This window comes from Ixodes scapularis, unplaced genomic scaffold (genome assembly GCF_016920785.2).
Source record: "Ixodes scapularis isolate PalLabHiFi unplaced genomic scaffold, ASM1692078v2 PGA_scaffold6__148_contigs__length_123643588, whole genome shotgun sequence".
Taxonomy (NCBI): Eukaryota; Metazoa; Arthropoda; class Arachnida; order Ixodida; family Ixodidae; genus Ixodes; species Ixodes scapularis.
Genome location: NW_024609881.1, coordinates 41,705,550 through 41,722,841, shown reverse-complemented (window position 1 = coordinate 41,722,841; position 17,292 = coordinate 41,705,550). Strand labels below are relative to the sequence as shown.

Below are 17,292 nucleotides of genomic sequence, written 5' to 3'. Positions count from 1 at the left end.
TCTTATAAGCATTGAGTCTACAAATATATTTTTGTTTGTATAAATTAAAATTTGTCACCGATCTTGGTCGAGCGAACTTCTCTGAAAACGTCCACCAGTTCGTGGCTGGGCCCTCGAGCTTCGTGAGCGCGTTGGAAGACGTCAACCTGTCGGTCCAATGGTAGATGTCCGCAAGGACTGATTCACGCATAAACGGTCAGACATCAAGATGAGAGCTGGTTTAACACCGGCCACGCCGGCTCCCTCACACCGGTGACGGGCGCAGCAACCGTCGGCTGCGCCTGCGGAAGCGCCCCATGCCGCTCATAACTTCTCTCACCGCCGTCTCAACTGGCGTTGAATCAGGTCCCGATGGAAGCGGATTTGGAAGTTCGTTGCCGGATTCGTGCTGGCTTACGTTGGCAGTCTTCCCCCAGTAATAATTGGCTTTTACTAGTTCGTTGCGTCGTCAAGGTTGGGCAATCTTTGTGCTATTATAAGCGCGAGCTTCAGCCCGAACTGACGCATATTTTGCTGTTCATGTTCTTCTCTTTTTGCTCTTCCGATCTCTTAAAAATTAGACCTAAACCCAAAAGTTAATTACCCTCTGCCTCGTCGCCGGTATACTCCTCTCCTTGCGGCGTCTGATCACCCGGACGCTTTTCCGGCTATTCCTGGATGACTCATTCTGACAAGTAGCAGCGTAATGGTGGAACCATGAAACCACTAACTTCGCCACCTCTCCATCAGAGAATCACTGCATTTTGGTATGTCGGCCCATCCCGTTCTTTCGACTGCTCGTTTAGAGCCTAGCTCCGCGTTCCGGTCGCATAGTTGGGGAGCCGACGTGTATCGCAGTTTTTCTAAACGTTGTGACTTTCGATTTCGAATAGGCATATTTAACCATAATGTTGTTGTTGTTGTTGTTGTTGTTCGAACGTATTGACATTTGATATTTCACTTTTGATTTTTTCGTAATTCGCTTCTTCGAACACCTCACATCTCGAAGTCTTTGATGGGCGGAAATTAATCCCCTGCTGTTTTTTTACGACTTTTTTGGCACCGTGATCATTCAGTTCTTCAGGGCAGAATCATATGATCTATACTGTTATACTTATCGGCAAGGATTAAAGCAAAACAGATTGTTAAAAAAAAGTCATTTTTGCGCTGTGTTTTGGATGTCGCGGTTTTTAGCAGTTTTCGGAATTCCGACTGCATGGTTTTCAATTTTTAGTTGGCACCAATGGTTTCCAGATTTGCGCGTCTTGAGATGGCTTGCACTTTTCTATCACGCCACACGCAAGCCCAACTCCGGACCGAGGAGTTTGCCCCGCACCGGTGATAACCGACACCAAATTTGCCGACACCACCCGAGAGCCCGGTCCGCGTGGCAGGCGAAACGCCGCAGCGGCCCCCGAGGTGGCCCCAGGGGTCCCGCCGAAGAGCAAGAGAAGCGCCGTGGGAGCAGCGGCCCTGGGCTGACATGAAATTCGTCCACAGTCAAGTTCGAGGTTTATTAACCATCCAGTTTCTACAAAGGAGTGATGCCAAAAACGAAAACGAAACTGAAACTAAAACCAGAAATGATAGCTAGCATAGCTCAACCGAACTACTTGGCGCCGTGACACAACTGAAAAAGGAACCTTCGCACGCCCGAACGACCGCACTCGCCGTGCACTTTGGCCAGCTTTGACTCCTCTGGCGCGTCACGCATTCGTGCACTTGCCACAGAACGTCAGGGACGTGCTGTTTCTACCTCAACGGACTCTAGTCCTAAAGCAGAAACAAGCGGCGCCCCACTTTGGCTGAGGCCTTGCCTCCTCAAGACGGTGAGTGTTTAGGTTTGATTTTCCGATTCTCCGTCTCCCGACCTGTTGGACCGCGCTTAACTCCGCTGTGACGAGTGCGGGCAGAGGATGTCGGCATTGCTCAACGGTCTTACTTTCGTTTCTCTGCGCGCGCGTCTCGTCTGCATGGGATCATCTACAACCCCTTAGAGGTGACTGGGCTGTGTGCTTTGGTACATAGTCCAGTGTGTCGTTTGATGCTCGGACGGGTATTCGGTAAAGCTACTGGAGTAAGTTAACAGGCCGATTTCGGAACTCTAAATGGCGCGTTTTTATTAGCGATCGACCGAATTTGCCGGACTTCAGATTCGGAAAACTTCGGCGCATGCTGAACTTTTGAAAGAAAGGTGGGAACAAATTTGGCAAACGCCTGTGCACGCGCGAGAACGCTACGGGGACATAGATTGCAAACGGTAACCGTGCGGTCGTGCGGTTACCATCGTACAGTGTAGTACCAGTAGTACTACCAGCGGTTATGGCGAGGCAACGGCGAGATTCGGAATAGGCGACATGGTAGCTGTGTTTGTCATTATTTGTGAGTGTGGTTCTCTTCAATATGCTACACCTCAAGAACAGAAGATCAACCGGGAATCGACGCAGTCCACTGCGCAAATGTCGAATGATGCGGATGCGCTGTTGTTTTTCTTTGTTTTGTTTTTTTGAGTGTGTGTGTGTTTTTTAAGGCAATGTACGAAATTTTTAGAACATAGCTACATTTCAACTTTACTGTCCTCATCAATCAATTCGTGTTCTTTTTGCTATTCCCATTTTTCATGAATGTCTTGCTTTTAACTAGGGATATCCGGAACCACCCTAGGTCCGATTTGGAAAGGTTTCGATACTTTCGAAGCGAACTGAGTTTCGAATTCGCAAAACTTCGATATTTTCGTACTGACTGATGTTCGAATTCGAAAGATTCGCAACCTTCGATCACAGTGCAGTTTCGAAATCGAAAACTTCGAAGCTTTCACGGTTTCTAAAATTTCGGGTTCGAATATTTCGAATATTTTTTTTTTTACTTGACGTTCGATAATTTCGAAGATTCCTAACTTTCCTAACTTGAAATTCGAGATATTCGAAACTTTCGATATTCTTGGGATCTGAAATTTGAAAAATCCGAAGATTTGAGATTCTTTGGATATAAAATTCGGTAATTTCGAACGCTTCAAATTTGTATACACAATAAGTTCGAAAAATCGAAGATTTCGAACTTCTTTCTACATAAAGTTCGAAAAGTTCGGAGGTTTAGATTCTCTTTTAAAACTAAATTTGTAAAAAAAAAAAAAAACTTTGAAGTTGTTAAATTTTTTTTAGGTCCAAGTTTTTCAAGTTCGAAGTCCAGTTTTCATGTTCCTCCACAGTTTCAGTTCCAAAGATTGTTTTCACGACCCACTGGTTTTCACGAAATCAGATGTAGAAAAGTTAGGGCGTGATATTTAGACTCCGCAGTGTGACGTGTGACCATAGATCAGTAATTGTGACCGCCAGCCCCGGGAACGCACTGTTTTACGATACTCATCCAGTTTGAAACGGCCAGGGACGGGCAAGAGGTTGAAGCTCAGAAAAATCTTGAAGCGACCTGGCAAACTACCTCCCTACCCCTTGCACGCTGGGAGTAATCCAATCGAACGCCACCCGAGTGATGCTGGCATATAGTAAATTAAGTTTGTAATTGTCCTGGAGGTTTATATTCCGGGACGGAGGAAACGCCTCGCATTAAATATAGAAGCCGACAGAACTCGAGGTCGAGGAACGTTCTACCGTACCAGTAGCGTCGGAAGAGGAAAAACGGAGTGGGGGCGGGCGGGCGGGCGGGTGGGTGGGTGGGTGGGTGGGTAGGTGGGGGGGGGGGGGGGGGGGCGCCGCGGGTTGCGGCTCCAGCCCTCCCTTTTCCCTTACAGATATTTCGGACTGTTACAGAAAACAATACGGAAAAAGAGGGCGTAATGTCGAGCTTATTTTAGTCTGAAATTATTTCTGCATATGTATAGCTTCTGTCGCTATACATGTTGGGGAAAACAGCTCAGAAAACACGGACTACGAAGAGGAACACACACGACAGGACAATGCTTCTGTCGCTCTCCACTGCATGAAGATCGCGTAGATGGTCATTCTCGAAAAGTCGTTGTCAGAAGGCACTATTCGTCACATGCTTAGTGGTTAGGAAGTACACAGCTATGTCTTTTCGACCTAAATAACTGTGTCATTGATGAAAAAAAAAAAACAAAAAAAACATAATAAATGCGGCGACAAACTACTGCAGAAAAAAAAAACTATCAAGAATTTGCCGGAAGTGTGGTTTTCTAGCATATTCAGGGGCTAAAAACTTCGAAACAAGTTTCTCCTACCAAAATGTGTACAGGCTAAAAGAAACACGTCCCAAGAACGTGAAGCGAAAAAACAAATGTTTATTTTTTAATGACGGGCTGAACTTGAACAATATTAGATATCTTCTCCCATGAGTTAATTTATTCCTTAACGTGAAAAAAAATGATACATAGTTTTAGATTCTGCAGCTGCCAGTGATAGGTACTGTCTGTAGTGCTAATATAAATGCGATACCTCAAACAACTTAGACGAAAAAAAATACCAAGTTTAGGGCATAATTACCCGCAGATACATGTGTGGACATTTCTTCGAAACTTGGTTAACAATAATCACAACTTAAGACGACACTTACCTAAGCTATACATAGATCATTCTTACAAAGTTTAACATCTCTACCATAAATAGCTTCGACTAAAGCGCACTTCGAATATGGCACAAAAGACAATCGTCAAAAAACCGTTGTCCTTCCTCGCCCCTTTGGGATTTTTTTTTTAAACTAAGCATGCGAGAACATTGACATACACGGCATTGTCTTTCGTAAGGAACGCAGCACCGCATGTAAAAATTCGAGAAAAAAATTACGAATGTACCTCACTACTTGAATTCAAATAAAATCGTCCGCCAGTCTATCGAAGTTCGACTAACGTCGAACTTTTACCCTAAAAGTTCGAAGTTCGTTGACCTTTTGACATTTTAGGATTCGAAAGTTCGAAACTTTTCAAATTATCTTGATAAATAAGTTCGAAAATTATCGAATTCCTTAGCGTAGGAGATTCGAAAGTAGGAAATTCGAACTTTTTAGTGCAAGGAGGTCGAAAGTTTGACAAGCATCGAATTTTGCAGCGTAATAAGTTCGAAAAAGGTCGAATTTTTTTGCGTCATAAGTTCGATAAGTCTCCATTGGCCATAAGTCTTTTCACTGGTATACATCCGGTGGACCCAAAAGCGGGTCAGCCGGCCTCAGCTTACCCATTGGACAAGAGCACTGCGTCACTATACTACTGCGTTCAACCCTAAGAAGACAAATTCGGTGAGAGCTACGCGCTTGCCAGACAACTCAGCCGTTCCCCTTTCATCACCTGACCTCATTATGTACGCGTGGGTAAGCGCGACGTAGCCTGATCACGTGGCAAGAGGTTAAAGTGTGGCTGGCCCAACGGGCATGTATAGCTTCCAAATCACTCGCAGCTTAGCGGTGGACTGAGAATAGTTTCGCGCAGCTCTGCGGTAGCCACGTGCGCAAAAGGGGGGAAAACAAGTTTTGTCCGAATTTTGAGGGACGAGCTAATCTTTGGGGAGAGAAATCCCAACATTCACGACCTATAGGGGGCGCACTGGTGCCTCTCAACTTGGCTGTCATCTGGATGATCGTCGTAGAACAGCGCTACGAGGCTGGGTCTGCGACGGGCAAGTAATTTTAGTCTTGCTATATGCGAGCAGCATTCGAGCTTTACGTTATTTTTTCGCGCCAGGAAGGTGTAGGCAATCCCATTTATTATAAAGCCAATCATCCAGGAGCTAGGTAGCGCGATTCTCACACCGCGGTACCACCATCGCCGAAAGCTGCGAATGGCGATGTTCGGGTACACATTACTACACATAAGAGGGTCCGCGTTAGAGGAGAGTTCTCCCTTTCTCTCCTCTTCAACTGCCAGCGGTATGCACTCGCCCCTGTACCTCTGGCAACTCTGAGCGACGTGTGATTTGAGCAAAGCTGAATTAAGTCGATGCACACAACTCTTGTCGTTAGGATTTGTGCCAGTATCGCGCGACGCTGAGATATCGGGTGTCGATGATGAGTGTCGCTAGGCACCGTGTGTAATTAGGGTTAGTTCTCGTTTGAGTCCCTTTTGTAAGTATGTAAATAAGCGCCATAGCGTGACCGGAGACATGTGGTTGTTTCAGATGGCGAAACCAGCCACTACGCCGATTGTGGCGCTGCCAAGGAGCGATCTGAGCTTCTTCTCGGATGGAAGGTACACGGACGTGGAGTTCCTGGTGGAGAATGGCTCCGACCCGCCGAAGAGGTTCAAGGCCCACAAGATGGTACTGGCAATGAGGAACGAAGTGTTTGAAGTCATGTTCTACGGAAATCTGCCCGAACAAGACAAAGTTATCATCACCGACCTGCATCCGGATGGATTCTTCTGTTTCCTCAAGTAAGAATAATAATAATAATAATAATAATAATAATAATTTTTTATTCAACATTGCAAATATAACCACTTGAGTCTCGGGTCTGGTCAAAGCAGCAGAGGCTTGTGGGACCAGATCCAGCATTTGGTGTGGCAGACCGGATATTCACACGGACTCACATTGCCGTGAACATAGGGGAAAAAACACACACACACACACACACACACATTCAATGTTTCATCAGAGTACAGGCGAAAAGTCAGAGTTGGTGTTTTAGTCGTGTTTGTATGTAGCATAAAGATGAGTCATAAAAAAAGAAAAAAGCACTGGATGGCACACATTTTCACGCACGAAATTACGCAAAAATGCAACAATAAATATCGTATTGGAGACACGAATGTATCTTGCTGAGTCAGGCAAATTGACTCAGGGTGTGTTCACACAAAAAAACAAAATGCATAGGAACAAATAGAAAATTTCACACAATACATCCACTAGTCAAGTTGTGTGTCCAAAAAAAAATAAAAAAGTGCTTTAGTAAAAAAGAAAAGAAAAAAGAATGACACAAGGGAATATGCAATATGTAAGGACAAAGAAACAAGAGTTAAAAGCAGTAAAGTTCACTGTCTATACACGTCGGAGATCCAGCTCCTCGATCTCCGACGTGTAATAATAATAACAATAATAATAATAATAATAATAATAATAATAATAATAATAATAATAATAATAATAATAATAATCATTAGAATAATAATAATAATAATCCGCGGAGAATCTTAGTGAGAGGGGGAGACGAGAGGGCGCGCGGGGACTTCAGAACGTTGAGCTCTGGTCGGAATGTTTAGTGGATAAACCTAAGGCTATTGGTGCCTTTGTCTACATTGCACTCGTGGAATGCGAAAGCCAAACGCCAAATGCCGGCATTCCGCGTCTAGTGCATTCGACGAGTGCATGAAGAAGGAGGCAGCTAGCTTTAGGCCTACCCACTAACCAATCCAACCAGTGCTGGGCCTTTTGACGTATTTGCGCTATTTTATCGTATCCTCCCTGAGTTTCTTGGCGAATACTATTATGGGTATTAATAATTCACTGTCACACATTGGAATTCAAAAGAGTGAAACGGGCAGATCAGATCCAGCAAAGAGCTTGTGTAATCAGTTCCTCTGAAAACAGTGCACCAATAGAAAACAGATGATAATTAACCTTTTTCCAGTAAGCTTCTGCGTATAGCACACCTATCCTCCGGCCTTATTGCTTCCCGTTGTTCCTATTGTCTGCGCCTATTTTCCCCGTACTTCGACGCTGTACATTTTAAATAGTCACTCGCTGGTGGCTTTTTTCAGAATAAACCTATTATCAGCAGGAAGATCCAAATCCCTATCACCGCGGCAGCCATAGCCGTTTGCTCAGCTCCATCGGAGCTCATGATTCCACGTTCAAGTTCCACGACGTTCGATAGCTGGGTTGATCGACCAGCTACACCACAGCGTTAACAACCCGTTTTATATATTGGGAGTTTGTAGTTCACGATACCCTCAGCACGCGCTCTCTTGAGAAATACGAAGAAATTGCCAACAACAAAGTGCCGCCGTAGCACAGCCAATATGCCAAGAGCTCGTGCCAAAATAATGCTTTTTGGCAGAAAATGGTGAGATTTCCGTTTTGTTCCAAATGCTTGTGTTCATGCACTCCACGGTGTGTGAAAGCAACGCCGATTCCCAACGTCTTCGACGTGACGTGTCACAGCGATAACGGGGACTGCACTGTAGATTAACATGTGACTGTTCAATATTTGGTTGCGTTGATTACTTTTAAGATTTAACCGCGAGCTAACGATGACAATATCAAAACACATGGTTGTACACGTATTGTGCACCTCTTCTATCTTTTGAATTTTAAGGTAGAAATAGGTGATAATAAAAAAAGCGTAAACGCGCACTAAATTCTGTTAAAATTGCAGATATATAGACAAATGCAAAGCAACGAATTTGTCCTGCCGTCCCCTCGAAAATATAACCACTTCCCGTTCCAGTTCCACCGCTGTAAAATAGCACGGCGGCGTTCCTACATTAAGGATGGTGCACATAGCGCGGCGTTCTCACTTAATGCAACGTCATGAAAGCTTACGTCTGCTTACGTCACGAATCGCCGGGACATCTGTGATTTTTACAAAGCGTGACTACTGGCCAGTGCAAGGAGATCGCCTGGCACGCGGCATTCGAGTCAGGAATGTTTCGGTGAGTTGTATGTAAACTAAGAAAACGGTCCTTTGTGATACAGCCTTCACTCCTAAACAGAACGCGTTCCAGGAACACCGTTCCGTGCTACACTACTGAACGACGACATTGCGGTCTTACTGATCGCTAAAATTCACCATTTCATTTCACCATCAACTTTCATTGAACGTTAGAGGTCAACAGGTGCTCTAATAGATGTCTCGCCCTTGTGCGAATAAGACATCGGTCGTTTGAGTCGCAAACAAGCTTACAAATTACCGATTCCGACGTTCTATAAAAAAATGGGAAGCGGGGGGTGTCTGCCGTTAGAAGCACGTGCAGATTCACGTACACAACTGGACTATTACGATGTGTTTAGACCCCTTCGGCGTGAGTACCCCGCGCGGAATCGAACCCAACTCTTTCCAGGTCAGTGATTTATTAGGGAGTTTTAGAATAGCGCACGCTAAAGCTTTGCGTACGCCACGAATAGCGTCGTTGCCACTGCGCATGCGCCGAACGCAAACCACGTTTTCCGTTTTGCGTGCGCTATTTTAGCGCACGCTATTTCTCAGAAATTGCGTGCGTACGCAAAGGGTATTTGCGCTCCTCCAAGGAGGATTCGTGATGAGAAGTTGGCTAAAGCCAAGACATGCACAGTTAAAAAAATGGCGGCCCCCAGGACGATGGCTGCGGCCGCTTTGGCGGAGTCTTGAGCGCGACGTCGGCGGCATCCTCGCGACTGCGATTTTCAATACGGGACGACATTGCACTCGGTGTGCAAAGCCCAGTAAGGTGGGTAAAGATCACCGGCAACTTCATGCTTGCGACGAGCGAACATTTATCGGCGGAGGTCAGTACAGTTTTGCCGAGGCGGCGTATGCGGAGACGACCGTCGACCGCTCGCGTCGCAATCCCACGTTTAAGCAAATGTAAAATTGTTACTCCGGACAAAAAAATTTGTTTTTTTTCTCAAGTTACAGCATTTCGTGTGTGAAATAAAAAAACGTGACTGCATCTTGGTGGCCCTTGCAAGCACGAGATGCTTGGGCTTTTGCGTCGCGGCTTAGAAACGCTATTTTAAAACTTCTTTGCGTCGCGTGCTCTGACGCAAGCACTAAATCTAGCGCTAGCGTGCGCTAAAATTGTGTACGTTATTCTAAAGCTCCCTATTATCTAATTTAGAGGTAATGCTCGAAGTGCAGTTTCCAGAGATGATGTGCGCATTGAAGCGAGGATCCGGTTCCGTTTTAAAATAAATTTCTTTAATGATAGTATAAATTGGAAACATGCAGATCGAATCTGTGCACCCCAAATGAGGAGCGTTGTTAACGTTAAGTAGAGCATACAACAAAATACGCTTATACGCTAATATAAACACAACTTGTCTTTAATAACTATGCATGGCAGTGTGAAGTACAGATAACAAATACATTATCTAAGAAACATCACCACAGTTTTTTTTCTTTTTTTTTTAAATAGGCACCTACATAATTGATCTGCATCAGTGGTTTTATTAGTGAGCAAAGTATAATACTTATCCAGGTCAAGGAATATTGATATTGTAATATTTATATAAAGTTTATATCTAGATCAGTGTGCGCCTGCCGCTTCTGTCAACTCGCTTTCATTCCAGGTACCTCTACAGCCAGTCAGCCAACTTCGCCGACATTCCACAAGCACTATACATACGAAGTGCTGCTCAGAAGTACATGGAATCCAAGCTTGTGGATGCCTGCGATGCTTTCATCAAAGTCATGCAGCCACGCGACGTGTGCGCCGTCTTAAATTACGCGATAGAGCATGAAAACCTCACAAACTTTGAGAATGAAATAGGCATGCATCTGGAAAAGAGTGGCCTGCAGGTGTTAGAGTCAAGTACCTTCATTTCAGCCTCGATAGAAACCGTCATCAGGGTTCTTAAGAATCCCCGGTTGAAGGTCAAAGAATATGAAGTCATTAAGTGTGTCTACGCCTGGGCGATTGCACATTGCAGACATGAAAACGGGGAGCCCTCCGCCTCCGCACTGCGAGAGTCCATGAAGCCCTTTCTGTCAGAACTTAGGTTCCTGACGTTGAGTTCTCAGGAGTTCATCGCTGGTCCGAGTTCGTGGAACATCTTCACCGAAAGTGAAGCATTTTCCGTTCTGAGCAACATCATAACGCTTGGCTCAATGCCGTTTCCTGATGGCGTTTCCACTGTTACAGTAGGCCGGGTGCCGGCACACCTGTAACCGGCTTGTTCACGGTCCGCTAAGTAAAAATGATGTTTTCTTTTTCTTTTTTTTATGTTCGCAGACGTGACCGCGTTGAAGTGCTGAAGCAATACCGGGATACATATCTTAGAATTATCGCCATTCCTATCAGGAGGAATAAACTTAACATGTGGCAAAAGTGGCGCATTTTTTTTTTTTTTAATGAGGAAATACATAGTTTGGGTTTAGTCCGCTGAATGAAAATGCTTTCCTTGAATTAATTAGCCGTTAATTCGTGGCGCGAATCATTCGCGTCCCAGAGGTTTCCAAAAAGGTGCAATTAAGGTTCTTTACATGTGTTTGGTGTGAGTGTTTGTGTTGATTTCTTAAAAAAATAGCACTGTTTTTTTTTAAAGCTAGGCAACAGGAAGTTACGCATTTCTTATACTGATAAAATGTTTGGTTCATTTGCAGGCATTCTTCATTCTTTTGACTAGTGCAACATTTCGTTTGCGTTAGTTTAGTAAAGGAAGAAAAAAAAAAAAACGGTTGACCGCATATTCTTTTTGGCCTTGTTGAGTCACGTCTCCGAAATATCCGATATCATTCACAAGCAAGTTTCTACGCTCCACGTGTTTTGAATCCCGATCAAATAAAGTTTTGTGGAAACTTTTTATGTTTCGTATTTTTTCTAGTTATTGTAACTGCTACACCTTTGGGAAGCATATCCACGTTGCAACTGTATACCGTGATGTTTAAGTTTTTATTTGTTGCCTTTTTCATGCAAGCAAAAAGCCAAGCTAGTGCGTCCTACAAGCTCTCGCGGGCTTAAGTTGCCACATATATTAATGGAGCAAACATTGCGTTCTATTGCAAATTAGGTTCTCATTAACTTTGTTACGTGCCACCTGGGTCGCTAAATTCGTCAAACACAAAGCTGGGACCGAAGTTCGCGGAGTGTGCTGATTGGACTTTGGCGACGATGACGTTTCGTGGGACTAGATGTCAATCATCCGAAATCTCGCGGTGCTCAAATGGACCTTTTGCAGAAATATCGGTTCCAGAGTAATTGGATCTGCTAGGCCCTCTCTCTCTTCCATCTGGTCGAGCAGAGAGGGAGGATGGTTTCTTTTTATCGACTTCCGGGCAGAAGCTAACCCACGACGAGGACAAAGGCGAGATTCGGGGAGCCGTATCTAGTTCACGCCGGCTCAATAGACTACTTCCATACATCCCTGCATGCAACACGGCGCGCGTTGCACTCTGAGAACTAGTGTGCCAGGGAGGAGAGTGGCATGGTTTCGGTTTCGATCGACACGTCGACAAGAGGTTATACACAGAGCGTGAACTATAAACAGCCGTTGTCTCATATTTTCTGGTCCCGAGAGCGTCATTTTTTGTCTCTAAACTAACCTAAATGCTTATACCCCGATGCTTTAGCACAAGCCCTAGACGTATAGCTTGCCTTAACGCATGTTTGTTCTATTTTTGTACTTGAGCCTTTCTCTTAGTGTTTCGAGGTATGGGGACGAGCCAGTGCTGGGAATCTCGACGCTGCGCAGCTCGGGTACCTTGCTTGTGTACGAATCAACAAGCTGTAGCAAGCAATAAGTATGCATACATCGAGCTCGAGCCTTAACACCGGTGTTGTTGATCGGGAAGTATTTTTGTTTCGTGCGTCCATAGACGAAATATAACTTTTTGCAATTACTGTTTTTTTTTTTTTTAATACGCTTGAGTATGCGAGGTAAAACTAGCGAGTCGCCATTGAAAAGCTGAATTTGAAGACACTTCCCGTCTCTTATCTGTACTGCCCCGCAGCACCGCACGAAGTAAAGTCCCCACCCGCTTGCATTACGCTAATATTCAACATCGCGTTTAAAAATAAAGTTATCCTGCAATCTTATAGGCACATTGGCACATATAAACCGTTTTAAGAAATCAGAAGTCGAACACTTGTGTGAAGAATGTCGCACCGTTCGCCGGAAGTGCGCCGGACTGGCATGAACACCTATGCGGTGCGCCAAACGAACGAAATTATTCAAAGCGCATTTGACGGTTGCTAATGGCCATAATATTTGTTATGTGTTTGCTTTCTTCCTGCCTGAGTATACCGAGATAATTTCAGACACACCGTTCAGGCACAGATCTTGGGCGTCAATAAAAGCTCGTTCAAAAAGGCTTAGCGAGGAGTAGGGGACGCTAGTTAGGGGCTTCGAGCAGGTCTCAGTGTTTGCGAAAACTTAATCTTTTATCAGCATAAAATTTTAGTGTAAGATATGTGATGACACGACGAAGACATGATAGTACCTTTTGTGCAGTAGTGAGGTCGAATTTATTGCGTTTCCTCAAAAGTTCATGCGCCAACGCTGGGCTCAACTTTGAGACTCCTGTGAGGACGCGGCTTGCTTTTCGCGCAATGAAGTAACAAGAAGCGGACGTTTGGCAAACAAAATACGTGTAGGGTTCAAGGTGACCAAATTTCAGTTGTAGTTCACTGGTACTAGTCGGGATTACTGACATTGAGCTCAAAGATGCACTCGTGGGGTGAGGTGACTATAGCTACGTCTTACTACGTTTGCATACGCACGCACAATATCCAGCGTTTCGGGGAACCAAGGAAAGTAAGTGCCCGCTCTTCGTTTTGTATCACTCGAGAGTGAGTGTATTGTACATTCGCAAAAAGTCAGATAATCGAAAACGCAAGCAGCGCGTTTGGTCGCGGCGTGATAGCATGAGATGAAGCTGCTCAATCGAAACCGAAACTGAGTGGCCAACCAGTTCCCAGAGTGCACTGCGTGGTATTTCGCCGCGATGGGGCGCGTCGGTTTTGGAAGAAGTTTATTGGCAAAAAGGATGTCGCTGACGTTTTGGGTGTCGAACGGGTGGGAGGGGAATTGCGCGCGCGTTGTTTTCTAGCCACTTCGTTTCGGACCCAGTCGCGTGTCTAGGTGGCAGTACAAATTTGGCCAATGGTGAATTCGAGCGAGGTTGTGAAACACGGTGATTTAGCGAGCTTCATCGGAGCACTCGCAAGCAACATCGCGGGCCCAGCCGATTGAACGGCTGCACTGATGACGTCGCGCCCGCGTGTCCCTATATCCCTACGCCGCGAATGCTGTGTAAATTGTCACTAGGCGGGATGTGAATATTTAAGAGGCCAGGTTCACGACGAGCATATTAGGTTATGACAACTTTGCCAAGAAGTTCGCAAGTTAAGAACATCGTAAGAAGAGGAGAAATCGGTATTCGCGAACGCATTCTTAAGTAAAGGAGGAAAGCGACGTTCTCGCACGGAAAAACTAGAACTTCCGGTGTACCGCAAGCTTCCAATCACCGCGAGAGCGGGCTCTTGCTATGGCGATGGCGTCTCGGCAACATGAACAACCAATCTGGAAGCTCGGCATGACCATGAACACGTGGATTTTGAATAACAAACGCAAGCGGCCTTTTCGCCAACGATCGTCTCGGGTTCCCGTCCTTGCTATGAAATGTCGATTCTAACAGGATTTAAACGGGCCTGAATGCCGAGGCCGGGATAACCGCCTTCGTCCACTGCTGCGAGCTCAATCGCTACAAAGTAAAAAAAAAAAAAAAATGTTGTCGTTGCTAAAACCAGGCGGCCCGCACCGGTCGTTTCCTAAGCAGCGTAGATAGAAACATCGCCGGGGCGTCTTTCCAGGCCTCGGAGAAGCAGGAGCAAGCGGACGTCGAGGAAGATGCATTTGAACTTCTAGAGTGCCGGCAAGAGTCACGTAAATGCGTGTTCACACTCAGTGCAGGCGCGACTTTGATCGAATTGCTGGTTTCGCGTTGTTGGACCGCGTCTTGGTAATGGCTTCGGGACCGACCTTTTACGATTGCAACTCGGTGCTGACGTGACACTCGGCAAAGGAAAGTTGGACCGCATCGCGTAGCTCCCACGAACTGTTCTAGCTCAACAGTGGTGACGTACCGTCGTGTCGGAATAAAAATGGCGTACTAATAACAAAGAGTACAATCTTTATGTTGCGAAGGTATCCATACCGCGTTTATTTGAACTCAATATCACATATATAAATGAGGTAGAATCGACGAGACTTCCTTTTCGATGATAGCGTTCGACACGCCTGCCTAGGAAGACAAGGGGAATAGATTGAGCTCTTAATCTCAAATTGAGATCAGCGATCAAACAATTCACACGGGAAGGGTCAACAAAAAAATGGCGCGGGCATATCCCATCCAGCAAGCTAGCCGGTCGTGGGCAGACGGTCTTGGTCAGTGACCGTTGGAACAAGGCTGCGTCCGTGGCTGCGTCGGAGCAGGTCGGAGTGCCTTGCTACGCCCATATTCTGCCGCGCTCGCTCAGCTAGCCCTTGGCGGACGCTTGGTCTGTGGGATCGTTGCCGTTGTAGCTTTTCACATGTTTTTCTGGATCCAGCGTTCATGTCCGTCGTGGTCAGCTTCAAGTACTTCTTTCTTCTTGCTGCTTGAAGTCGGGACGCGCTAGAAGAGCACGTAAAAAAATAAATGTCCGTTTGTCGTCTCGACCAAGTAGCTGTGCGACACTGTCAGTCGTGTTGATTCCATCATAAAAAAAGTAGGTAAGACGGCTCCGGAGCTTTCGGGGGATTCAATCGTAACCTGCGCAAAACTTACGATAATTCGGTATCGTGAATACGAATTTGTTCTAACGTTTTGTCGTACGCACTTTTTTGGCGTAAGATCGTTTCGCGCATCCGGCCTCTAAACATTCTCGTCCTAAAATTGTCGTTTCTGGAATTTTTGGCGGCGACAAAGTGATGTTTTTCAACTTTGGGAAGGAATTATTCGAAGCCGAATTCTCCCCTTCGAAATGGAGTATGCGACTTTAGAGTTCTTCCGCCACACTCAACGATGCTACCGTGGTCATGAAGAGGGACTGTTGGTAGTGACGTCGGTGGTGTTTGAGAGAGTGAGAAGGGACGGAGGACGGCGAAAAAAACAACGGGGAAATAAAAAAAGCAGTACTGGAAACACACACACACACAAATTAGGTAGCAGGAAGGGCCGTAGAAAATGCACAGGAGAGAGAGGGAGGGTGCATGTCAGAACATCAGAATAATTTTATTTCGTCTATCTTCTTCCGATATTCATATTATACCTTTATGAAATGTCGGAAATATATTGGCGGCGTGCGCCAACTACAGGGGGCGCTTCCCTAGCTGTCATCATCATCGTCTGGGACATCGCCGATTGGACAAACTGCAGTAGACCGCGCAGATCTTAGATCCTTCGGCTCGTCAGCTCGCTTCATGGGCAGTCCGGGTAACGCGCAGCAAAGCCTGTTTCATGCGTTGTGTTTGTTTGGTCAAGTGATATTTGTACTAGGACATTTTACCAAAGCTTGAAACCATGGCACACGTAGTCGTGCTAGAAAACATTTTTGGCGCTGGGTTGGTGGTGTGCTGTTGTCTACTGCAGTGCAGAAAGCTGAATAATGAACGTTAGAAAACATGATTGCGCTTTGAAGACGGGGACATAGGAAGGACAGACACCACAGAGCGCTGTGTGGTGTCTGTCCTTCCTATGTCGCCGTCTTCAAAGCGCAATCATGTTTTCTAACGTACCATACCAACATGCCCAACGATCAGCGCCTGTGAATAATGAAAACAGTATACAGCGCTTAAACCCCCTAGAACATCTACCACGGCGAATAACGTGTATTTTTATTGTGATTCCGACTAAATAAAGCTTATAAAATACTGCCTAATCAAATTGAAAATAGGATATTAACCGAAATTCGAAAACCTCGGGTATCTAGTAAACATTTCAGCGAAAGCGACTCCGTGTATCCAGTTGCTCTGTGAGCGCTGGTCTCCTTTAGCTCTAAGTTTATTCCTTTTTGAATTTTGTAAACTAAACTGGCAGGAGGAAGCGGTGGCTGGCTACCGGACTTGTTTCAATTAGATGGCTGCTTATTCATCCGGTCGAGCGAAACGTGCGAATTTCGCGCGACTGAAGTCTGTTAAATCTACTAAGTCGGTGACACCTTAGCCGCGTCTCAAAATTGAGGCATTAGGCTGCTGTGAATTACTATAAATTCGTAGTTTAGCTTAGCAAAAAAATGTGTAGAACAAATTAATCAATCGCCTGAATATGAAAATTTCTGCTTTCGAGCAGAAGTCGCCATAGGACAGACTTCTTTGCCTGGTATTCGATTCGGGAGGAGCTAAGCGTTGTGTACTACCGACTCATTCGGTGCTGTGCGTGCGGGCACGTGTGTGTGAGTGTGTGTCCCACCGTGGCGTTCGCGCCAGATTACAAAGAATCCTCGCCTCGCGGCTATGGGAAGGAAAGAGGACAAAGTGGAAGGACAGCAAAAAAAGGACGGTTAGCCATCGCAAGCCTTCGGACAGAGAACGTTGTAGCAGTTGTCTGTGTCGCGAACTCAAGCCGAGTTTAGATAAAGTTATATGTGCCGGAGCAAGCGCTGGGTACTGTCTCTCCTCAACGTCGGGCCCCGACGACGGTGTGTGTGCAGCTCCTAACCAGAGTCTTCACACTGAGAAGCATTTGGTCGTTAGCAACGGTCGAGTCACCGTTGGATAAAAGTGTCGGTATCGGGAA

General features: G+C 45.6%; 1 protein-coding gene across 1 annotated transcript; it reads left to right on the top strand.

Moving 5' to 3' along the window:
* The first annotated feature begins 6,044 nt into the window (after positions 1-6,044).
* LOC120840042 (BTB/POZ domain-containing protein 6-A-like) lies at positions 6,045-10,743 on the top strand. Its single transcript, XM_040210473.1, has 2 exons — positions 6,045-6,313; positions 10,146-10,743. The coding sequence occupies exons 1-2, from the start codon at positions 6,045-6,047 to the stop codon at positions 10,741-10,743; spliced, it is 867 nt and encodes a 288-aa protein (XP_040066407.1).
* The last annotated feature ends 6,549 nt before the right edge of the window (positions 10,744-17,292 follow it).